Source organism: Grampus griseus, assembly GCF_964374135.1.
Source record: "Grampus griseus genome assembly, chromosome: 14".
NCBI classification, from domain to species: Eukaryota; Metazoa; Chordata; class Mammalia; order Artiodactyla; family Delphinidae; genus Grampus; species Grampus griseus.
In genome coordinates this window covers 8,107,369-8,132,898 of record NC_139008.1, presented here as the reverse complement: position 1 = coordinate 8,132,898, position 25,530 = coordinate 8,107,369, and the positions used below count along the sequence as shown (strand labels likewise).

At 45.1% G+C, this 25,530-nt stretch overlaps 1 protein-coding gene and 1 pseudogene across 2 annotated transcripts; one reads left to right on the top strand and one right to left on the bottom strand.

Annotated features, from left to right (window-relative positions):
• Window positions 1-424: 424 nt before the first annotated feature.
• On the bottom strand, window positions 425-24,706 carry PRKRIP1 (PRKR interacting protein 1). Its single transcript, XM_082670927.1, has 6 exons — window positions 24,561-24,706; window positions 23,855-23,933; window positions 22,954-23,054; window positions 19,391-19,476; window positions 17,990-18,057; window positions 425-1,767 (listed from the first exon to the last, which is right to left on the bottom strand). The coding sequence occupies exons 1-6, from the start codon at window positions 24,684-24,686 to the stop codon at window positions 1,673-1,675; spliced, it is 555 nt and encodes a 184-aa protein (XP_082527053.1). The 5' UTR covers window positions 24,687-24,706; the 3' UTR covers window positions 425-1,672.
• On the top strand, window positions 4,109-4,684 carry LOC309832202 (small nuclear ribonucleoprotein G-like; annotated as a pseudogene). The gene is made up of 2 exons: window positions 4,109-4,145; window positions 4,455-4,684. The product of its transcript is annotated as a small nuclear ribonucleoprotein G-like (transcript).
• Window positions 24,707-25,530: the final 824 nt, after the last annotated feature.

Here is a 25,530-nt window from a genome sequence, read left to right as displayed (position 1 = left end):
CATCTAGTAAAGGTAAAAACAACTCTCCAGTCTGGCACCCTCTCATCTGTCTAGTCATTTGCCCACCTGTCCAGCACATATGTGCTTTGGTATCTCATTGAGCTCTTGGCCAGGGGCACTGGGCAGATGCAGGGAGTGCCTCCAGTGTGAGAGACTCACTGAAGTGTGTGTCGTAACTCTTACTTTGAATCTGGGGAGAGAGAAAGAAACCAACAGTTCAAAGATAGGAGGGCTTCCCTGGTGGCGCAGTGGTTGGGAGTCCGCCTGCTGATGCCCTGCTGATGCAGGGGACACGGGTTCGTGCCCCGGTCCGGGAGGATCCCACATGCCGTGGAGCGGCTGGGCCCGTGAGCCATGGCCGCTGGGCCTGCGTGTCCGGAGCCTGTGCTCCACAACGGGAGAGGCCACAGCAGTGAGAGGCCCACGTACTGCAAAAAAAAAAAAAAAAAAGAGAGGAGGACACAAAACTAACCAGCCAGTCCCCAATGAAAGACAAACACGGCTTTCAAGATGTACAGTTAGGGTGTGTGCTAATTTATTATGGCTGACTTGCCATTTCAGCTTCCTGGGAAAGAAAAATTCCTGTGACTTGAACTGCGGAAAGACAGAAGTTATCACAGATGTCACATGGCTCAGGGTGGAGCCAAGGAAATCAAGAAAAGTAAGATGTTTCTTAGTTTCCCTTCACTCAAAACCACTATTTTCCTAATTCTATCAAACTCCATAAAAGGCACAAAATAGAGCTAGAAACTTGGAAATATCCAAAAAGTGAGCAAAGGCTCTAAAATTAAGAGACCATCCCTGTTCCTCCTGTTGGCCCAAAAAGACACCCTCAGTCACCTCCCATTTTCTGTTTAGATCCCCTCTTAACTCCAGATGAAAATGCAGCTTTTGGCCAATGCATCTGCTTCCCCTGCAGTGCAGCTAGGATCCCCCAGGCCATCTCCTCTGCTCCAGCCCAGGCTGGATTCTCTCCCTGCTTATTTTCTACTCACCAGTTGTTTTTCCGAAGTTCCTCTCACACGTTAAGGTCCTCTCTTCTGGCTCAGCCTCAGTTAAGTCCCACATCTCCCTCTGCACATGTGTGCTGGGAGGGAGCATGTGTTCTGGGGTGCAGTCTGCACTCTCCGTTGAAGGAAATGGAGGTCATGTGCCCTGCAGTGAGTTAGCTCCACGGCCAAGGCCATTTCCTTCAACGAGTCTGGGAACAGGCCCCATCCCTCTCATGTCGTTTCACAGCCTTCTCTACAGTTTCTGTAATTAACATTCACAGGTCAGAACAAAACCTGGAGTTTTTCTGTTCTTTACTAAATAAACATTAGCTTCACAGAAACCAGCCCCAAACTCATCAGTGTCCAATTATGTGAGAACAGGCCCCAGGGGGACCAGGTCATACATTTCCCCCCTTGCAGCGAGAACATTAACGAACCCTGCCTGGCAGTGCCCTTGAGTGTCCAGGAGACGGTCCTCTCTCCCACAGGCCCAGTCCTGCCAACACGGGGGCTGTGAGCCCTTAGGGTGGACTCCTACTTGCTTCTATCCAGTGAGGCTTTGGGAGGGAAACTGAGCTGAAACAGAGATTGCTCCCTTCCCCTTGAGGCCTGTGGAGGATTTTCTGGGGTCCCGGTCACAGAGCGGGCCAGGCTCCAGACAGCTGCCGTGGCCAACCTCGTCATCGCCCCATGATGAAACTGGGCTCGTCCTCCTCCTCTGTTCCAGATGCCGCCTCAGAGCCACTGGATGACTGCTCCTGGGATTGACTGGATCCTGTAATCACACGACATTTGGATTAGAGAGGTACAAATCTTCGAGTATCCCCTGATTAGCAAATCAAGGGGTACTCCAAGAAAGGACTGCTGAGGAAAACCCAGGAACCAGCTGTTCTTGGACTGTACAGGGAGGAGCCAGAGAGGTCCTCATGTCCATCAGTCCCCAGTGCCACTCCCGGGTATAAAGGGCCAGTCACAGAACTGACCTACCACTGCTGGAGGATGGGCCTCATCCTTATGAAAAGGTCCAGCACACATGAGATCCTGACGCCCAGTAAATCAGGCCTCACTGCTTTTTATATGATCCCCCCAAAGTCTGTCACCTTGGCAGGGCGAGGTCCACAGCAGCCCTTTAACATTTAGCGCTAGGCTGACAACACTCCTGCTGACGTCTCCAGCTCTCACCCCAGTCTGCAAAAGGAGTCTCAAAAACCTTGTAGCAGAGGGCTCTGCCTACAACAGATATGTCAGCTTCCCGGCTCTTCCCACAGACGCAGAACGCCTCTCTGACACTCCCCGTGCAGCTCTGAATCCCACTGTCTTCCCTGGCGGTCTGCCAGTCTACCCTCAGTGCAGCTGAGCTGGCTAAGAGCAGAGCACAAAGACTACTTGTTCCCAACTCCTCCTCCCCTCTTCTCGGGAGCAGGGCAGCAGGCGAGAGCTGGGACGAGCCAGAGCCCACACCAGTCCTCCGGCTCCCCGTCCACGCCAGGAGGCCACTTGCAGGCACCGTGGGCCTCCTCCTGCAGACATGCAGAAACCCACAGGCACCCAGAGCTTTGCTACTGCTGTTGTCACAGGGCCGAAGAGCTTCAAGGCCTGGGGGTGCCCAGGGCACAGCACAGTCACCTGCATACCCTAGGATGGGACACTAAAGAGCACTCATGGCAAGGGGTTGACATCATCTCTATGATTCAATTATTTAGGACTTTCCTCCATCTTAACCTCATGCCAAAAAGAACGAGAAATTTTGAAAGTACAAATGAGGAGCACGTTTTAGTAGCTAAGATTTGTTGAACATCTATTATGTGCCAGGCACTGTGCTTATTGTCTTTGCATATACGTACCGTCTTAACTCTAAACAACAGTCTATGAGATAAGTAACACTCCTCTATATCCATTTTACAGATGAGGAATAAAGCTCAGAGAGGTTAAGTAATTTGTTAACCAAGGTCTCATAACCAGTAAAACCAGGACCGAGGATTCAAACCTGGACTATCTGACTTTCAAGCCTCTGGTACCTTGCCTGCAGAAATGCATAAGGAAATGGAGGCAAAAGAAAAATGGCATGACAGCCATAGAAAAGAATGAAATAATGCCATCCACAGCAACATGGATGGACCTAGAGATTGTCATACTAAGTGAAGTCAGACAAAGACAAATACTATATGGTATCACTTATACGTGGAATCTAAAAAAAAATGATACAAATGAACTTATTTACAAAACAAACAGACTTCAAAAACAAACTTATGGTTACCAAAAGGGAAGGGGGGAGGGATAAGTTAGGAGGCTGGGATTAACATATACACACTACTATATATAAAACAGATAATCAACAAGAACCTACTATATAGCACAGGGAACTCTACTCAATCCTCTGTAATAACCTATATGGGAAACGAATCTGAAAAAGAATAGATATATGTATAACTGAATCACTTTGCTGTACACCTGAAACTAACAACGTTGTAAATCAACTATACTCCAATATAAAAAAGAAAAATGAAGTGAAAACAGGAATGAGGTGGGCCTACTGAATGGATAAGGAAAATGTGGTCTCTTCATACAGTGCAATGATTCAGCCTTTAAAGGGAAAAAAATTCTGACACAGGCTACAACATGGATGAACCCTGAGAACATTATGCTGAGTGAAACAGGCCAGTCACAGAATGACAAATACTATATGATCTCTCTTATAGGAGGTATTTAGAGTACCCAAATTCAGAGACAAAGTAGAAGGGGTGGTTGCTGGTGCTGGGAGGAGCAGGAAGTGGGGAGTTGTTGTTTAAAAGATATAGTTTTTGTTTTACAAGATGAAAAGAGTTATGGGAATAGATGATGATAATGGTTGCACAATTTGTATTTAGTGCCACTGAACTGTACACTTAAAAATGGTTAAGATGATGAATTCTGTGTTATGTGTATTTTACCAAAATTTTAAAAAAAGGAGGGGAAGAAAGAAAAAAAGGAAGAGAGAGAGGGAAGGGAGGAAGGAAGGGAGGGAGGGAGGGAGGGAATGCTATGCAGAGACTGAGTGAAAAACTATAGATGGATCAAAAACATAGCTCTGAGCTCCCTGAGCTCCTAGGGCAGAACTCCCTAAGCGCTCTCATGTCATGGCACTCATGGAAAAGGACAGTATTTCTATGGCATGTGGGGCAACGGTCCAAGGCCATGGGCACTCAGTCTCCACCCTGAAGGCAAGGGGAGCCATGTGTAGTCCATTCCCCATATACCAGCGGGGGAGCTCTGCTCTAGAACCTGGGCTCCAAGGCTGAAACTGCTGCGTACTTGTTTTGTTCCATAACTTAGTCATACTTGGTCAGCCTGAAGCCTCTCTAAGGACCACCCGCCATATCCATAGAGATCTGAACACAGCAGGACAAGAGCATAGGCTTTGATCTTTCATTCTGATCTTAAAGAGACAGTAAAACAGGAGGCATCTTTGAGCTCACCGAGTAGACATCAAGAGCAAGGCTCCCCCTCCTGAGTGGAAGAAATTTGTGGAGAAGTTATCACTAAAATTAAGTGGTGGCAGACATGTCCAAGGAATATTGTGGGGCTCTGATCCCTTTATGAATCTTGTGATAGTTGAATGTGTGGAGGTGGAAACTAGTGGGCAACAGAATACTGGAGTGGTGGTAACATGAGGAAACAGTATCATCATGTTAGAAGCCCTGGAACCAGTATGAACAATGGCTGTGTTCAGCAGAGAAATCAACTGCTTCCACATGTCCCCTCCACATTTTACTATGATAAAAACTGGCTCGTGTACATTTTATTACTGAACATTTTTATTAAATAAACTTTTGTAATAGGGGAAAAATACTCATTAACCTGGATGTTTATGGAATGGGGTGTTCCGGATGCCTGAAGTGCTGACTGATAGAGGAGGACTCAAAGCACTCCTTGTGACTGAAAAGCTCCTGAAAATGTAATACCTCAATTAATAGTAAACAATTGTTTCCTGTGTGCCGGGTGTTGGGGCCTGGAAGTATCTCTCTCAAAGAGGAGAAACCTAGGAATCTGCTGCACATTCAAGTCACTTGGTAATTCAACAAAATCATTTCATTCTCCAATGAAAAGAAATAGGACTTAGAGAAAAAGCTGATTCTAGGTTAGGGACAGGAAATACACAAGACAAGTCTGGACTATCTTGTAGTACCAGAAACTAAGGAAGTGCTGTTAAAAACAAAACAAAACCCCTCAAAACACCAATAATGGGAGTACGTAAAAGGCACACGGGCCAGAAAGAGCTCCCAATGGCCAAAGCTGGAAGAGTTTGGGCAAGAAAATGAAGTAGTACTGGATTAAACCTAAAATATAAAATAAACAGCCCAGAGTCCATACTGATATAAAGAAATGAGGGAGAAGACAAATCCATGCAGAACAATTTCAAATAGCTTCTGTAGCTACCCCGCCCTCATGGAGGGGCTGTATAACCCGCCACGCCTTAAGCATGGGCTACGCATAGTGAATTCTTTCCGAAGAGTACAGCGTGGTAAGGGGAAGAAAAGAGTCACTTTACACACAGAACCCTGAAGAGCACTGCCTGAGCAGGTGATCAAGGGCAACATCAACTGTGACAAGCCATCCTGACAAGCACCCAGCCCTGACATAAGAATGGTACTTTATCTCTGTGGTCTTCCTCCCAAAAATAAATAACTCATGAGAAAAACGTCAGACAAATCCCAACTGAGGGACAGTCTACAGAACATCTGACCCTCAAAACTCTCAAGGTCATCAAAACAAAGTCTGAGAAACTGTCAGCGCTAACAGGAGCCCAAGGCTACATGATGACTAAATGTAATGTGATATCCTACGTGGGATTCTGCAACAAGAAAAAGGCATTAGTTAAAAATTAAGGAAATGTAAATAAAGTATGGACTTTAGCTGCTCCATGTATCAACATTGGTTCATTAGCTACAGAGGAAACTGGGTATATGGGACTTCTTTGTACTATACTATCTTCGTACTATTTCAGTAAATCTAAAATCGTTCTATAACACAGTTTATTTTAAAAGGACACTGCCTACCCTCACGGAGCTGAGACTGCAACTGAACAGGTAAGCACGCTACGGGAGTCAGCAGATTCTGCAAGCAAACATGTGCGAAACCCTGTGGAGCAAGGTGGAGGCTGGGTGGGGAGGGCGGCTAGAAAAGGCTTTACAAAGAGAGGAGGGTGCAAGATGAGAAGTTTTCCAAGCAGATGGGGAGTTGGGTAGCATGAAAACGAAAAGAACTCAGAGGCCTGAGCACGAGGAGAGGTGGGAGAACAGAGATGTTAAGCTTGGTGAGAGTAGAGGACACGTGCAAGGGAGTGGCCAGAACAAAATAGTGGAGAGACCAGAAAGGGCAGGAATGCAGGAGCTACTGGCTAGGTTTCAAGCAGGATCACCTCGCAGGTAAGCACAAGGCCCGTGGAGACACATTATCTGGGATCAAATCCCGGCCTGTCACTCACTCCCGCTAGCTCTACGGGTGCCATTGCCACTTGGTCCCTAAGGTCAACTGTAAAATGGGGATAACGTCACTGCCTATCTCACAGGGACGCTGTGAGGATTATGTTAGTTAATACCTGCAAAGCACCTTAGAACTGGGGCTACACAATCAATGTTCAATAAATGCTAAGTATTGTTATTGTACAAGCAGAAGAATGAATGACAATCCAACCTCTGTTTTAAAAAGAGCTTTGGAGGCTATTCAAGGTGGGCGGCGTCGGAGGGGTGGGAAGAGAGTGGAGGCTGCTACCATAGTCCTGACACATCTGGAGATATAGACATATACTGACTGATTGGCTGTGCCGGGTCTTAGTTGCAGCATGTGGACTTCTTAGCTGCGGCATGCATGTGGGATCTAGTTCCCCGACCAGGGATCGAACCTGGGTCCCCGCATTGGGAGCACGGAGTCTTACCCACTGGACCAGCAGGGAAGTCCCCTGGATCTATATTTTTGTAAGGTTTTTTACTAAGTCCTCAATGAGACCTTGACTTCCTCTGAAATCATTCTTATCCATGTGGAGGAATACGGCAAGGATATGGTAAAAGTGTACACCATTGCACACTGCTGATGGCAGTAAAAACTGGTACTACTCCTTTGGTGAGAAACTGCCACTACTCCTCTGGAAAGAAACTGGCAATACATTTCAAGGGCCAGGAACTCTTTTTACACTCTGTGATCTAATTATTCCCACTGCTGGAAATTTATCTCAAGAAAATGACCCAGAAAGGGGGAAGGGAGACAGGTGCATAAATTCACTAAAATATCTTTTAAAGAGAAAAACTGGAATCAATCTAATGTCTAACAAAAGGGAAAATTTTAGATGTATCATGGTGTGTCAATTGCTGGATATTATCAGTCACTTAAAAAATTATGAAGGACCAGAAATGCTTATAATGTTAAATAAAAACAAGCAAAGGGGAAACTGTTCATACACTACAATTGTCATTACATACAAATGACATGTGCATATGGAGAGATTAAAAGAAAATGGACAGAAAGAAAGGTGATCTATGAGGATGGTAATATTTGAGCTTTTTCCATTACTCTTATGCTACTGTTTACATAAAATTTTAAAATCTAAGAATCTGAGATTTTATTTAGACTATAGGAATACTAGGTAAAATGCCACTGAGTGTAATTGAAACTGATGTTAACTTTAAAAAAAAAAAAAAAACAGATGAATGGGGACTTCCCTGGTGGTCCAGTGGTAAAGAAGCTGCCCTCCAATGCAGGGGATGTGGGTTCGATCCCTGGTCAGGAAACTAGGTTCCTATATGCCGCGGGGCAGTTAAGTCTGCACACCGCAACTATTGAGCTCACGCGCCTCAACTAGAGAGCCTGCGTGCCACAAACTACAGAGCCCATATGCTCTCGTGCCCACGCGCCACAACTGTAGACCCATGCATCCTGGAGCCTGTGCACTACAACTACAGAAGAGAAGACCTACACGCCACAACTAGAGAAGCCTTCGCACCACAATGAAGAGCCCACACCACATTGAAAGATCCCGCATGCCGCAAATGAGACTTGGACAAAAAAATAACAAAGCAAAAACAAACAAACAGATGAATGAATACACTAGGGAAAATAAATCCTTTTGTACTATGGAATTGCAAGGACATGGGAAAATATTTGTGATACAGTGTTATATGAAAAAGTAGGACAACTGTAAATATGATAATTATATAAATAGGTTTATATAATATTAAAATTGAAATAAAAACATCATGAAAATGTTAAAGTGATTATTTTTAGTAAGAATTATGGATAATTTTTATTTTTGGCTTTATTTTCTGCATATTCTAAAAATTTCTAAAATGATCATACATTACCTTTATTCTCAAAAGACACAAAGGCTATGGATAGTTTTCCAACATAATATGTATAAGAGTTTTGGCACTGAAACAAATGGTTCAATCCAAAACATAAATTGAGGGGCTTCCCTGGTGGTGCAGTGGTTAAGAATCCGCCTGCCAGTGCAGGGGACACGGGTTCGAGCCCTGGTCTGGGAAAACCCCATATACCGCGGAGCAACGGGGCACGTGCACCACAACTACTGAGCCTGTGCTCTAGAGCCCGCGAGCCACAGATACTGAGCCTGCGTGCCACAACTACTGAAGTCCGCGTGCCTAGAGCCCGTGCTCCACAAGAGAAGCCACTGCAACAAGAAGCCTGCGCACCGCAATGAACAGTAGCCCCCACTCGCCGCAACTAGAGAAATCCTGAGTGCAGCAACAAAGACCCAGTGCAGCCATAAATAAATTAATTAATTAATTAAAAAAAACCCACATAAATTGAGTGCCTTTCAAACACCAGATACCAGCTGAGATACGAATTTTATTAGCTAGGGACAATTTTGCCCCCCTCCCCCACGAGGGAACACTTGGCAATGTCTGGGGACATTTTTGATTGTCAATAACTGGGTGCTGCTGGCATCTAGTGGGTAGAAGCCATGATTCCCTTAAACATCCTACAATGAACAGGATATAGTCCCTTACAACAAAGAATTATCTGGCCCAAAGTGTCAACAGTGCTGAGGCTGAGAAACTGCTTCCCCCCACCCCCAGTTTTGAAATGATTACAACAGGTTTAGGGAACATCCATCATCTCATATAGATACAGCATTAAAGAAACAGAAAAAAAATTCTTGCTTTTGATGAGAAGTCTCTTAACTTTCATTCATGATGTACAGCAGTATTAATTATCCTTATCATGTTGTACATTACATCTCCGGTACTTATTTATCTTGTAACCAGAAGTTTGTACCTTTTGACTACCTTCATCTAATTCCCCTTCCTCCCATTCACCCACCTCTGTAGCCACAAATCTGATCTCTTTTCCTATGAGTGTTTGTTTGCTTGTTTTTGAAGTATAATTGACCTACAACATTATATTAGTTCCTAGTACACAACACAGTGATTCAATATTTCTATACATTTCAAAACGATCACCACGATAAATCTAGTTGTCGTCTGACACCATACAAAGATATTACACAGTTACTGACAATATTCCCCACATTTACACATTTCATAGCTGTGACTCATTTATTTTTTATTTAATTTTTTTTTTTTTTGCGGTACGCGGGCCTGTCACTGTTGTGGTCTCTCCCGTTGCGGAGCACAGGCTCCGGACGCGCAGGCTCAGCGGCCATGGCTCACGGGCCCAGCCGCTCCGCGGTATGTGGGATCTTCCCGGACCGGGGCGCGAACCCATGTCCCCTGCATCGGCAGGCGGACTCTAAACCACTGCGCCACCAGGGAAGCCCCGACTCATTTATTTTGTAACTGAAAGTCTGTACCTCAATCTCCCTCACCTATTTCTCTCCTCCCCGCCACTGTCAAGAAACTGCCCTTGACGTACTTAGTAACAAATCACCTTAAGGTCACCCTGGGTTTCTCTGGTAGGTGAGCCTGTGTCCGGATAAGTAACATTGGTATCAGAATACATCATTTTAGGAGTTCAAGGCGTCACAATAATCCAAACTGGCTTAACACCATCCTGTGGTATCATTCAGAGAAGTCCCACACTGCAGGGCGTCTTCACTGAACTGCTGGACCAGCACGGACAATAAGTGGGGATATTTCCTCTCCAACAACAGAACGGAACTCCTAGCCAGCTGCCCCTTACCACTTTATAGGAGAAGAGCCAAAAAGCTCGAGTAATTTATCTCCAAGTCCCTCAAGAACCCAGAAGTGCACAGAAGCCACCTTGTGGCACAACTGATCATCACCACACTAAATTTCTGTTCACTTCAACCACCTAGAAAACCTACTTTCCCTTTCACAAAATGAAAAATAAGGAAGGAAACTGACAGGGTGAGGTAAAAGGCACACAGAGCATCCTTATGAAGTTATCCCTACAGCACTCTCCATCCAGCTCATCTGGTGCGAAGCATATACAACCATGTATTATTATTAATCATTTTTTTAATAGGTACAGGTGCTAACTTCACAAGTAGACGAGCAGGGCTCATGAATCATAACAATGATTTTCAAATCTGTTTGACTGCACCACAGCCCACATAGCAACTGAAAGAAAATTTCACAAAACAGTTATTCAGGGTGTGATGCATTCTGATATTTTCTAGTCTATTTTATGTATGTTTGAAAAAACCAACATCTGTAACCTCTAAGCTGATTTCATGACCCAGTGAATAAAGGATCACATCCCTCAGTTTGAAAAAACGCTGTGCTACTATGATGCAACATGGGCACAAACATCTATCTTTCTGATAGAACTGAAGCTCAGGATGGGGGAGACCCAGTGAGAGGGCGCAAGGCCGTTTTAAACAGGTTAGAGGTTCTGGATGAAATCTACCATCTCATATACTCTTCATAGCCTTGGGCAAATTAAAGAAAAGTGACTGAAAACTGCACGATCACATGCAACTAATGTGTAAGAGGGGCTAGAAAAGGGGGATTTAAGAAACCTCAGCTCTGGGGACTTCCCTGGTGGCGCAGTGGTTACGATTCTGTGCTCCCAGTTGCAGGGGGCCTGGGTTTGATCCCTGGTCAGGGAACTAGATCCCAGGGAACTAGATCCCACATGCATGCTGCAACTAAGGAGCCTGCCTGCCGCAACCAAAAGACCCAGCACAACCAAATAAATATTAAAAGAAAAAAAAAGAAACCTCAGCTCTGGGATGTTGCCTCCTGTCTCCTTCAATTCTAGAACTGATTACTAAAAAGTTATTAAGTGATTCCAAAGACCCACTACAGGTTCATTTAAGTACAAATTCAGAGCAAACTAACCTGTTTCTTGTTCTGAAAGGGTTCTTAGATTTACTGGTGAGGGAACCGCCCCTCTTGCTGCCCAAATATGCTATATCTTCATTACAGCAAGGCGTTTGGAAAAGTTATCAAGCTGTGGAATTTTAGATCTAGAAAGAGTTTATCATTTTACAGACTAAAATTAAAAAAAAAACATCTGCTCAAACAGGAGATGCTAAGGTCAGGGTGAGCCAGAGTGAGAGCTGAGCCTAGAATCTATGCCTACTGTACTTACTCCCTGACCTCAAATTATCTTAGTTTAGAATGACACCTCTGTGGGTAAGAGGAAAGAAGAGTGAGTCTAGCTGATTCTTAGCTGGAGAATAACTCCACCCAGAGTTTTAGTGAACAGGTCCATGTTGGCCTAGATGGAGCTCACTAGTGGATGCTGCAGGGCTCTGGCCCTGGCCCTGTCTGGCTCAGCATTTTTACCAATGACAAAAGGAGGTATGTTTATCAAACCTGCCCCTGACATGGTAACATGGTTAATTCGAGAATCAGAATTCAGAAGGATTTTGGAAACCTGAATCAACGGAGCCAATAACACCAAGCTGAAATGCACAAGAGCTAAATATCAAGTCCTGTAATTGGATTCAAAAAACCAAATAGAGGGTGGGTTCCAGGTAAGACAGAGCAAGCACGTTTGACCCCGTTTCTCCACTGAACACAGCTATAGAACCTGGATAGAATGCATGGACTCTGAAAAGCACACAGACTGGGGGAAAAGACCAGAATACAAAGTACCACAATATTGTGTTTCCTGCTTTTTTCTTTCTTCCCTCCAGTATCCCCCAGCCTGGACTCAAGGCGATCCAATACGCAGAAGTGGAAACTGGGCACAGACACAGTTCCAAGAGAAACCTTCTACTTCTGATTCAAGGAGTGAGAAAGCGGACTCTTAATGCTCAGAGGAAGGGAAATTCTTGTGTTTCTTCTTTTCTCTCCATTCTCTCACACCCTAGCTCCCAGGCAATCCTGCCAGTGTCAGGATGGCCACAGCGACTGCGGTGCAATAGGGGCTTGCATGTGCAAAAACTTTGAAGGAGGGGAACCTTCCTCTCTGATCAGAGGAGCTGTGGTCCTAAGATGGCTGGGCAAACTCTGTTGCTTTTCTTCTCTGTCCTCCCACCACTCAGCCCTGGATGCAGGGGCAGCTGTACAAAGTATGTGGCAGAGTAGGTAACTAAAGCCCCAACTTTCTTAAATATTTATTTATTTGGCTGCGCCAGGTCTTAGTTGTGGCATGTGGAACCTTTAGTTTTGGCATGTGGGATCTAGTTTCCTGACCAGGGATCAAACCCGGACCCCCTGCATTGGGAGCTTGGAGTCTTAGCCACTGGACCACCAGGGAAGTCTCCATACAGGATCTTTTGTTTTAGTTGCGTCATGTGGGATCCAGTTTCCTGACGAGGGATTGAACCCAGGCCCCCTGCATTGGGAGCTTGGAGTCTTAACCACTGGACCGCCAGGAAAGTCCCAAGCCCCAGCTTTCTGGCTGGAGGTCTGAAAAGGGGAGCCCCAAGAAACCAGAACCTACAGGGGAGATCATGGAGAGAGGATTAGAAGAGACATCATAAAGTTGTTTGTAAACTCCTGGGCCCGCCCTGACAGCACATGCATGGATCTGGCCCTAATCGTCACGCCAAACACTTTGAGAACCGAACTCAAAGAACTAAACCCTGACTGGCCACTGGGTGGCACACACAGGACACACCTGAGAGCACAGCAAAAGCTTTAAAAGCCAAACTGACACAGGAACCACAATCTACAGAAGGCTGGTCAGAACCTGTGCTCCGAACACAACCAGGCTGACTGTCTGCTAAAACAAATATCAGCAAGACCAGAGCCTCACGATATAATATTCAAAATGTCCCGGATCCACAGACAGTTACTCAACACGTGAAGAATCAGGGAAATCGCAGCTAGCGTGGGGAGAGACAATCAACAAATGCCAATGTCAAGATGCCCCAGATCCGGAAGTACCAAATACTTGAAAGTAGCTATTTAAATATCTTTCCTGGAAGTAAGAGTGAAGACTCTTGAAACAAATGGAAAGATAGAAGACTGCAGCAAAGAAATAGAAGGTATAAAGAAGAATCGAATGGAAATTGAAAAACTTTTCTGAAAAACATAATTCACTGGATAGAATCGATAAGCAGAATGGAGGTGACACAGGGAAGACACAGCTCAAAGTCAGATCAGTAGGACTTATCCAATGTGAACAACAGAGACAAAAAAAGATGGGAAAAAAAAAATCCCCTGGGCTTCCCTGGTGGCACAGTGGTTGAGAATCTGCCTGCCAATGCAGGGGACACGGGTTCGAGCCCTGGTCTGGGAAGATCCCACATGCTGCGGAGCAACTAGGCCCGTGAGCCACAACTGCTGAGCCTGCACGTCTGGAGCCTGTGCTCCGCAACAAGAGAGGCCGCGATAGTGAGAGGCCCGCGCACCGCGATGAAGAGTGGCTCCCGCTTGCCACAACTAGAGAAAGCCCTCGCACAGAAACGAAGACCCAATACAGCAAAAATAAATAAATTAAAAAAAAAATCCCCAATTTGACAAAGATACATGCTTACAGATTCAACTAGCTCAGTGAACTCCAAACCCAACTCCAGGATAAACCCAAGGAAATCCATGTGCAGACATATCATAATCAAATTCTCAAATTCCTGACATCTAAGGATCTTGAAAGCAGCCAGAGAAAAACAATGATAGGAGAACAATTTGAATAACTACATGTTTTTAAAAAATCAGAAATCATGGAGGCCAGAGGAAATGGAACAGCATTTCAAAAGTGCTGAAATAAAAACTGCCAACCCAGAATTCTGTATCTAGTGAGAATGTCCTATAGGAATGAAGGTGAAATAAAGATAGCCTCATATGAAGAAAAGCTAAGATAGTTTATAGCCAGCAGACCTGTTCTAACTGAATGACTAAAGGAAGTTCTTCAGACATACGGGAAACAATACCAGATAGAGGTCTGGAACATCAGGAACAAAGAAAAAGCAACAGAAATGATAACTATCTGGTTACTATTCAAGACTATTCTCTTGAGATTTCTGAAATATATTTGATGACTGAAAACAAAAACAGTAACATCATAAAAACAGAACCACCATATGATCCAGCAGTTCCACTTCTGGGTATTTATCTGAAGAAAATGAAAACACTAATTCAAAAAGATATGTGCATCCCAATGCTCAGTGCAGCATTATCTACAATAACCAAGATATGGAAGCAACCTAAGTGTTCACTGACAGATGAATGGATAAAGATGTACACACACACACGAATATTACTCAGCCATAAAAAAGAATGAAGTCTTGCCATTTGCAAGAACATGGATGAACCTAGAGGATATTACGCTAAGTGAAATAAGTCAGACAGAGAAAGACAAATACTGCATGTTTTCACTTATATGTGGAATCTAAAAAACAAACCAGAAACAGACTCCACTGACAGAACAAACTAGTGGTTGCCAGAGGGGAGGAGGATGGGGGAATGGGCAAAATAGGTGAAGGGGATTAACAGTTACAAACTACCAGTTATATAGTAAATACGTCACAGGGATGTAATGTATTGGGTTGGCCAAAAAGTTCGTTCGTTTCCCCATAAGGGGAAGGTGTTATGGAAAACCCCAAACACACTTTTTGGCCAACCCATACAGCATCAGGAATATAGCCAAAAATATTATAATAACTGTACAGTGCACAATCTATGAAAATATCAAGTCATTATGCTGTACACCTGAAACTGAAATAATATTGTGAGTCAACTGTAGGTCAATTAAAAAAAAGTAAAATTATCTGAAGGAGTTTTCAATGTATGGAGATGTAATACCTAAGACAACTATAACATACAGAGTAAAGAAATCTATGTGATGGAAAGTTCTACATTCTACTTAAAGTGGTGAAATGCTGATTCCAAATAGACTGTGAAAGTGGTATAAATATAGTAATCTCTAGAGGAACAACTAAAAGACTATAAAAAAGGAAACAGTTAAAAACACAATAGATAAATTAAAATAGAATAATAATAATGTTCAAATAAATCCAAAAGAAGACAGGAAAGGAGAAGCAGAGAAACAAAAAACCAGAGAGAACAGGACTTCCCTGGTGGCACAGCGGTTAAGAATCCACCTGCCACTGCAGAGGACATGGGTTCGAGCCCTGGTCCCGGAAGATCCCACATGCTGCGGAGCAACTAAGCCCATGCACCACAACTACTGAGCCTGTGCTCTAGAGCCTGTGCTCTGCAACAAGAGAAGCCACCGCAATGAGAAGCCCATGCACCGCAACGAAGAGTAGCCCCCGCTCGCCACAACTAGAGAAAGCCCGCGCACAGCAACGAAGGTCCAACACAGCCAATAATAAATAAATAAAATAAATTTGTTTAAAAAAAAATTTGCCCTATTTCCTACTCCCTCGCCGCAGATCCAAGGTAGCCTCCCAATCAATAGCCTCCTACTCCCAGTAGCTGTGAAAACCAGCAGCCCAGCAGCCACTGGAGGAAGGAAACTGCCCTGGGACTTCCTCAGAAGTCCCACACCCAGAGCACTGTCCCTATTTGACCTGTCTGGCAGCTCTCCGGAAACTTCCACTGGCAAGGCTTGTCTTGTCTTTATTCAACCTGACTCAGTGAGAACAGCCTTTTCCTCAACGTATTTGTCAAAAACAATCAGTGGCAACTGTTTATCATCATAGCTGCCTGAGGCAGTGATAACAGTGGAAGCAAACAAGAAACTGACCAACAGTTTAAGAGGAAATGCTGGTAATCTAGAAGGCCACAGGCATGTGTAGAGCTGTGCACACGTCTAAGACAGACAAGTGATGGCCCTAATCTCACCTCTGGCTAAACTTGAGGCTCTGTGCAAGAAGGAAGTGAAGGCTAAGGCAAAACTGTAAACCGCCTGCCAGAATGGTGAAGGCATGCTCCACCACACACAGAAAGTCCCTTGGCAAAGATCAGGAGACTTACTGGTTCAAAGCATTTCAGGAAATCTCTGATCTTCAGCTGACCACTAAGCTAACCAAGCAAAGACTTCAGTTGCCACACACAACAAAGAATATAAGCTGTACAGAGTTAATTCAGGAAAGTCACTAAACACATAAACAGCAACAAAGACAACAAGCAGCAAAAACAACAAACCCTGGGCAGGGAGGGTCAGATTACCAACAGCCAAGGAGTCCTTTCTATTTCCCAATATAATGGGGTCCAAGCCACAGTACCTCCTTCAACGGAACATGAGACTGGTGGGCTGCCCAATCCTCCTGCCCTTGGACCAAGTACTTCCACATTCCTGTGTGTGCGGGGTGGCGCAAGGGCAGGGAACGTGATGAGGTGGCTTATTTGAGGGATGATGTCCTAGCAATCACATTTTGGTACTGTAAAATAATTTCTTTTCGGAAATGGTAGGGAACAGGCTAAAACCATACCATGTATAGTGTGTCACACAGTACATTTACAACTCATAAGCAAACTGGTCCTGGAAGGGGCCAATCATATTTCCGTATGTCAGTGCAGGTCTGATTTTATCTTAAGACCAAAAATCACAATTAGGAACCATGTCTGGTCAATCAGGGAACAGCCACCAATTCAGAGATGTGGCGACCAGTTGTCATTGTTCCGTCTCTTAGCATCCTTGGTCCTTTCCATCTGGGACCTCTCTCTCCCTGGTCTGCAGCCCAGGGGTTCCCAAAGGAGTGGCTGGCACCACTGGCCTTGTGATGGGTTTGGAAGTGGGCAGGAATGGCAGCATTGTGGGATGCTGACACATTACTCACCCCCTATTCCTCCTTCTAACAAATCTCAATTCTGTCTAGGGTGACAACGTACCCAGCATCCAGTGATGGATCACGATACGTTAAAGATAGTCATGACAATTCTGTCTTCTTTTCATCTAGCCTGATGACAGCAAGGGATGGCAAAGTGACCTATTACTGACCAATGAGATACAAGGTAATACGCGATGGGGGACATTTTGCTCTTCAGTTTAAAAAAAAAAAAACCACAACAGACAAGTACCACTTCTTTCCCCTCTTCTTCCTGCTTTAAACGTAAGTATGATGCCAGGAGCTGCAGCAGCCATCTCATGCCCACAGGATAAAGGCCAAAAGAACCGCAGGGGTACTGGGCCTGACACTGCTGAGCTACTCAACCACACTGGGCTGCCACCTACCACCAGATTTCTTGTTATATGAGAAAAATAATTCCTCTTTGCTTAACTACTGCTAGTTTTCTATTTCTTGTAGCCAAAAGAATTCTTAACTGATTTGCCAAGTGACTCGATAAGAGCCAAAGAGACACAAAAACTCTTTTGCTAGGGACACCCCCGCAGTCTTTCCTACTAGGCAAGAATGAGCCAGGGTGTGGCCCGGAGCAGCTACTGGTACCTCACCACCACAAGGAGGAAACGAGCCTCCCTGAGGACAGGGAGCCAGGGGACAGGAGGAGACAGTGAATGCCAACATCAGAGCTCCTTTACCAGCCAGGCCCAAGAGGAGGTCTGTCCTGGACTAAACGTGAGGCAGTAGCTTTCTTTTTTGCTTAAACCAGTTTGGCTTCCTGACACTTGCAATTAAATGAGTCGAAACTAATAGAAACAAGCCGTCATTTCTTCAGAGGCCAGCCAACCTACTCCAAACTCTAAATCTCATTCTTGACAGGTCAACCACTGTGATCAGCACTAAGAAAGGTCATGAAAGAAAAGTGGGTACCACTCACCTTCTTTCTGTTTCTTCTGTTCAAGTTTCATCTTCTTTGCCAATAATTTCTTCTCTTTTAACTTCTGGCTGCAAATGCAAAATAATTAATTCCTTAACTACCTATTTTATATTTTAGAAAATAAACATCTACTTACAGAACCTTTAGCAACTTAGTAATTACACGAATACTATGATAAAATGAAAGAAATACTTCCTCATGACTCTGCTACTCCAACATCATCAACATTATCAACCTGTTTCCTTCATGAATCAAGATCAGATTCTTTGGAGTCCTGAGGTGATTAGCGCAATCCAGAAATACTGGAGATACTTTCTCATTCAGAGATATTTAGGGACTGTTTGTTTTTTTTTTCTTTTTTGCGGTACGCGGGCCTCTCACTGTTGCGGCCTCTCCCGTTGCGGAGCACAGGCTCCGGACGCGCAGGCTCAGCGGCCATGGCTCACGGGCCCAGCCGCTCCGCGGCATGTGGGATCTTCCCGGACCGGGGCATGAACCCGTGTCCCCTGCATCGGCAGGCAGACTCTCAACCACTGTGCCACCAGGGAAGCCCTAGGGACTGTTTTTAGAATCCTGCTCAGCTCTCTGAAAGTTGAAGGAGCATTTATTAAAACAACACATACACATGCACGGGTGCAGTCTGTATACTCATGTAGTCACTTAGGGAGGTTACAGACCCTCCTTTAAGGGAGAAGCTAATCGGGAAGTTTGCTCATAGCAACTTATTAAACCTGATGTTAAAATACCGACATGGGGCTTCCCTGGTGGCACAAGTGGTTGGGAGTCCGCCTGCCGATGCAGGGGGCACGGGTTCGTGCCCCGGTCCAGGAGGATCCCGCATGCTGCAGAGTGGCTGGGCCCGTGAGCCATGGCCACTGAGCCTGCGCGTCCGGAGCCTGTGCTCCACAATGGGAGAGACCACTGCAGTGAGAGGCCTGCGTACCGCAGGAAAAAAAAAAAAATACGGACATGAAGGAGACACAGAAATCCATGCGCTCACCACCAAAGTGCTGACCAGCAAGCTTTGGAGAATCTGTAGCAAGCTGGGGGCAGGGGCAGGGGGCAGTAAGTGACTTGATCTCTCCCCAGGTACTGGAAGAAAAGCCATTACTCTACGGGGGTGCTCCACTGTGGGTTTTTTTTTTTTTTTTAGCTGCGTTGCACAGCATACGGGATCTTAGCTCCCCGACCAGGGATCAAACCCGCGCCCCCTGCATTGAAAGCATGGAGTCTTAACAACTGGACCGCCAGGGAAGTCCCCACTGTGGATCTTCACACCCAAGACCTATACAGGCCATACAGGTAAACTTTTGACTACAAGAAGGACTCGTTCACCAACTATTTACTTTTACATTTCCCGCCCTAAGTCTCAGTAGTTATGGGATGCCACAAAGCCCTCACCGCTTTTTCCGACGCTTTGCAGTCTGCTCCTCCGCAGCAATTTTATTCTTTTCCAGTCTTTTCTGAAATTCTGCATCCAATTTTTGCTGCAAAAAACCACATCAGTTAGACAAACTCTGGCCTGCCTGGGTATGAAAACTCTAGAAGTCGCACCACTGGGGGTGCTACAGGTACATCCAGGTCTCCAGGGCCACTTAAAGAAGTTGCCTCACAGGTGAGGCAGGAAATCAATATATGGATCTCTGATGGTGAAATAAGTCAGTTCATTAAGATACCGTTCGTGCACAAGTAAATGTAAGAGAGAGTAAGTATGAGAGGGAGCACGCTGAGGATTCCCTGAAGGCAGAGGCAGCACTATGGCTCTGTTTCGCCAGGGCCTTGGAAAATGTGATACTGTGACTTGTAATATATACATATTTGGTCTTCATCTACTGTTTTTGGCACATTAAAACTCTTACAAATTTCCTATATGAGAGCCACAGGGGGATCTTTTATTATAATATTTAGTTTTGTTCCCAGTTCCTGAAATAACTCCAGAAATAAAGATGAAACGGGTATCTTTTGTTATTCATAACCAGCCCCTTTCAAGCACAGGAGTTTGAGTGACGTTGGGAAAGCACCTAAGGAACGGGGCTGGTTGCCAAGGGAACTTTCTGCTCCACCTCCTTGACCTCCAGGGAGGGGAGAGGGGCTGAGGGTTGAACTAATCACCAACAGTCAGTGATTTAATCATGTCCACATAATGAAGCCTTCAAAAACCCCAAAAGGCTGCGTTTGGATAGCTCCTGGGTTGGTGAACACTGGAGATGCTGGGAGAAGGAACGGAAGCTCTGCATCCCTTCTTCCATGCAGCTGTTCTGAGTTATATCCTTTTATACGACACCGGAAAACTAGTAAGCTGTTTTCCTGACTTCTGTGAGCCCCTCTAAGCCAATTACTTGAACCTGAGGAGGGGGTCATGGGAAACCTCTGATTTATAGCCAGTGGGTCAGAAGCACAGGTGACAACGGGGACTTGTGGCTGGCCTCTGAAGTTGGGGGTGGGGCTCAGTCTTGCAGGACTGAGTCTTAACCTTCGAGATATGGCACCATCTCCACGTAGACAGGGTCACAATTGAGTTGAATTGTAGGATACTCACCTGGTGTCACAGAACTGCTTGGTGTGGGGAAAATCCCCACACATCCGGTGCCCAGAAGTGTCAGAAATGCAGCAGAGTACTGACAGTAAGGAGACACACAGGAGTGTTGCTTCTTCAGAGACAGTGATGGGGGCTCACTGGGTGGAGCGGCCAGAGGGCTGCGACCATGGAATTTTCAAGTCCTAACTCGCTACGGTTATCAAATGACCGATTCTAAGGCAGCATAACATGCATTGCCATCACCTGCTACTAAACACACCTACACGTGTACATACGTATATGTGAGTACGTACATAAGTACAAATAAATATATATATCCATCCCTTGTGTTATTTCTTCCTAGCAGCTCCCTGTTTCTAAGCCTCAGCTTCCTCATCTATAAAATGGGGGAAACAATAATTTCTCTTTCCCTGAGCCTTTAGGAAGACTAATGAACTGCAATAACCTACAGGAAAGATCTTGTAAACTAAAGACATCTACTGATAAAAAACAAGCGCCATCCTTATTTCTTCTAGTTACAGCCATAAAGGCTGATGGAGCAAACAAGGAGCCAGCAGAGGAGACAGAGGTGGCTTCAACACCTCTGCTGGCCTGCACTGCCAGGCTCTGTGGATCTGCTCAGACGGATGCAGAAACTCTCTCTGAGAGCAGAATTATGAAATTAGAAAGAAGGGTCTCCTTCCAAGAAAGGAATCAGCTTTAATTAGAGTTCAGCTAGAAAGCAATGACTTCAAACTAAAAGCACCTGATCTGTTTAGAAGCTGAGCTGGAAATGTCTGAAGCGCGACCAAAACAGAGCTCCCTGCTGGCTGCTGACCCCGGCAAGGGCTCAAGCAGGAGTCAGATGTGCTCTGTCAGTGGTGACAACCTATCAGTCGCTGTGGAAGGTAAGGATTCTCTTGCATCTCTTTTTTTCTTCTAACCTCAGAGCCTCTCTTTCACCACGTGAAATAAAACCTTTGCATTTGTGTGGTTTCAAGGTTTGTGAAACATTTTTCTGTATTTTCTCTGGGTCGTTAATCAATACATAAAAGCTTCAGACTAACTGATGGCATTTGAGACAACCGTCTACTCTATTTCCTCCCCTCTAAAGTAGTTTAAAAATAAAAAAGTGCTTCTGTTAGTTTCTACATACAGAGTTCTGTTTATTCCTAACAGCGCAAATCCTTCAGTGATCCTGTATAGCTGTGTGACAAGTCACCTGAAACTCCTCACTGGGATTGAGAAGTAGCTGGAGAAGAACCACCGACACCTGGGGGCCGAGTAAGGGCTGCAGGACAAGCAAATACCAGGTGAAAACCACCATGGCAATGATCCCTTCTGTTCAAAAATCATACAGGTATTTTTCAAACTCAATTTTGGCCATTCAAATAAATTTTTAAGGGACCACTCACCACCACTGCAATCAAAACACTTAAAATATCTTTGAAAAAACGTGGTGAGACATATGTAAAATCTCTATATATGATCACTGATACAAAAAGATTAGACAAATAAAGAAGACAAAGTTTTAGAGGGGATGACTAAACACTATGACATCCATTCTCATTCAAGTTAAGTTACAGATTCAATTTAAATCTAGTAAAAAAAAATCAAACAAAACTTTTGGAGTGGATAAAATAACTCCAAAACTCAATTCCAGAAAGAAGACAAGTGAAATGTCCAAAAGAATATTTCTTAAGAGCAATAGGAGAGAGGTTTCTGGCCTTTCCCATCAATCAATGGAGAGCTTAACAGTTCTTACAGTACAATTTCAAAAGCAATTCTCAATTCTTTAAAAAAATTTTTTTAATTTTAATTTTTATCTTTATTTATTTATTTTTGCCACACTGCATGGCTTGCAAGATCTCAGTTCCCTGACCAGGGACTGAACCCGGGCCATAGCAGTGAAAGCACTGAATCCTAACCACTAGACCAGCAGGAAGCTGCCAGTAATTCTCCATTCTTAATCAATTATTATTTGACACCTGTCATGAAGAAATGCTAGTCTCAAAGCTAGAAAACTCAAAGAGGCAAAAACACCGGAAAGCACACCACTACTAGCACCAAACACACAGCTAACTGGAATTACAGGCATTCAGCCAAAAACAGAAACTATAAAGAAATAATAACTCAAGTGGTGTGAGATCCTGCTTCTATTCCATGGCAAATGGCCTGGAAGGGAAAGGGGACTCTGCTGGGCTCTCCACCACCTGGAAGACTCCCTCCCCTCATTCATTTTCTAGTGTGAGCATCCTGCCATGCTGGATCTGACCTAGAAGTACCCTGGACTCCACCTGACATCTGTTTCTCCTGCTGAATTTACAAGGCGGCCCTCACACAAGCCACAACCAGGTGTATCTACTCTTCTTCAAGTGTTTTTTTCTAAGGTTTAAGTGCACACTGCCTAAACCCAAGGGTTCAGCCAGCGTCCTGGCTCACTAACCTTCTCAGCCATGGCATCCATGTAGTCCTGTCGCTGGTACTCTCTCCGGCGCAGATGCCTGTACACATGGAACTCTCCGCTGCCAGCCCCAGCGCTTGAACCTAAAGCCAGGACAGTCCAGAGCGTTTGATGATATCCAGTTACCAACACAGGCTACTCTTAATCACAGGGAACCAAAGAAAGGTACTAGAAGTGATGGAAGGGACCAAGCCTGCCCTATTCCCCATTGTACCCCAGAAGCTAGCACACTGGCTGGTATATTGTAAATATCTGTTGTGTGAATGTTGAATGTGAAGTCACCAAAAATTCCACTCTAGCGCAGTATTAGGAGGACAAGCAGACTATCGTTCAGAGACCAGAAACCTAAAAGAGAGCCTGTGACCTTTCCCTCCCCCACCAGATGATTTCACATTTGACATGCTTTTCTACTTAGTTGAAAAGATGTCCATGATATATGAAGTGAAAAAAAGTAGGTTATCAAATAGTATGTGTAGAACAACCATATTCTTGTAAACATTTTTTCTTAAGCATGAGTGGTTTTGACTATAAAGAGGTTTGGAGGACTACATCAAAATGTTACAAATAGAATGATAGATAACAGGTGGTTCTAATTTTTTACACCTGTTATTTATTCTCTTTATAGTTAGTTAACTTACAACCCAACAAAATAGAAACTGTTTCCATTTTGAAAAAACAAGGTATTAAAAACAATGCAGAAGAAAGTTCTCTAATGCCAGACCACAAGCAACAATACCCCTTCATTGTAAGAGCAAAATACTGAATAAGTGAACTTTTTTTTCTTCCTATCGGGGTGTAATTAACAAATGGTAACTGCAGAGTTTTTAATACCTAGACTTTAAAAACTGTATTTAAACACACACCCACATCCAAAAGACATTACCCATTACATCTCGGACAAATTCTGGGGGAGGTCGAGGTGCCCATTCACTCATTTTTTCTGGAATTGGAACTGCTTTGTCCTGCAACATTTAAACACGAAAGCGTTTGTATGTATAAACCGGCTGACAAAGTGACATCTTTTTCAACCAAAAAACTTTAACTGAAGTAGTGAAGTAAGGCTGCTTTGCTTCCTGGACCCAAAGCTGAGTTTGTTTTCTTCCCTCTGCCTTTACTTCATCCTGTATACTCTGGGTCCTATCAGAGCCCACAGCCTTGCCAGGGCTACACTCAACTTTTCAGGGCAGAACTCAGAAACGCGACTCATCGTTTATGGCTGGAAACCTCCAACCCCAGGTGTCTTGGCCAATGCCTCTCTAACAATTAGTGCTGTTTAGAAGAAAATAAACCCTTGTGCTAACCCACGGATTATATCTTTCCAGTCTAAGGCTTCTGTTCACAAAGTTAAAGGGTCTTAGAGCACGAAAAGCCGCTTCGCAGCGCCCTCATCCAGGCTTGGCTCTAACATGAGAGCAGAAAATAGCTCACTATCTCCGGGGCCGCCTGCTCCTTCCTAAGGTCTGACCCTGGGGTTCGGGTACCGAGTTCCAGAGTTCGGAAGCGCGGAAAGAGGGCCCGCTAGCGCCCAGAGACGCCAGAAAGGAAGGGGGTAGGACTCGGAAGGGCCGTCAGCCCGCGCCTCGTCTCACCGGGTTCTTCATTAGCCGTTCCAGCTTGAGCTTTTGCTCCTCCGCCGCATTCTTGGGAATGACGAGCGCCTGCGGCTCTTTCTTGGGCCTCGGCGGTCGCACGGATGAGGCAGCCGGGCTCGCCATGACAGCTCTGCAGCCGTCCTGGCGAGCGGCTGCGCGCGTGCGTATGACGACAAAGCCGCGCGCCAGCGACGCAAGCGCAGTCTCCTAGCTGGGCGGGGCTGGAGCGGAGTTGCCAGCCGGAAGCAGGATGCTGAATATTAATGAGCTTGAAGCCCCGGTGGGTTATTTTGATTAAAGCTGCTTGATTTCTTTTCATGTTTCTGAGCAAATCAGCGCAGCGAATGCCCACGTCCCTGGGGGAGAGGTTGGCCCTGCGTGCCCGAGGGTCCGACCCCAGGCGACCTCTCCGACCCCAGGCGACCTCTCCAGCCCTCAACCCCGACCTCTTAGCATCCCCCACCCCCGCCCCCAGGCCTTTGTCCTGGTGGTTCCTTGGATCTGGTCCACTCCCCTTGCCATTTCTGACAACGTGTTTAAGACGGCACAGACGTCACTGCGAGCTCCCTTAGGACTGGGGCCGAATCTCTTTTGTCCACCTCGAATTACTCTGCACCTGGCTCCCAGCAAATATACCTCGGTCGAGTGAATGGGCCTTTCTTATGAGAAAGAGAACAGTTGCTCCTCGCATCTGGGAACTAGCCTGGCACTCACAGCTAGGCCTTGGTATTCTCCTGTTGGACATAAAACAATTTCCCAGAACACCACGGTAGTGCAAGGCCATTCCGAGACCATGATGGAGCAAGGCATAAACAAGACTGCTCTGTAATCATGTTCAAAGCCAGATGAAAACAAGAATATTGTTGGAACCAGAAAAAGACCAACTGTTTCCCCATTCTGACTTAAGTAACTGGTGCTTCCTTACAGCATTAGCCTTTCACTTTAAAGATTTAAGACTTGCAGTCGT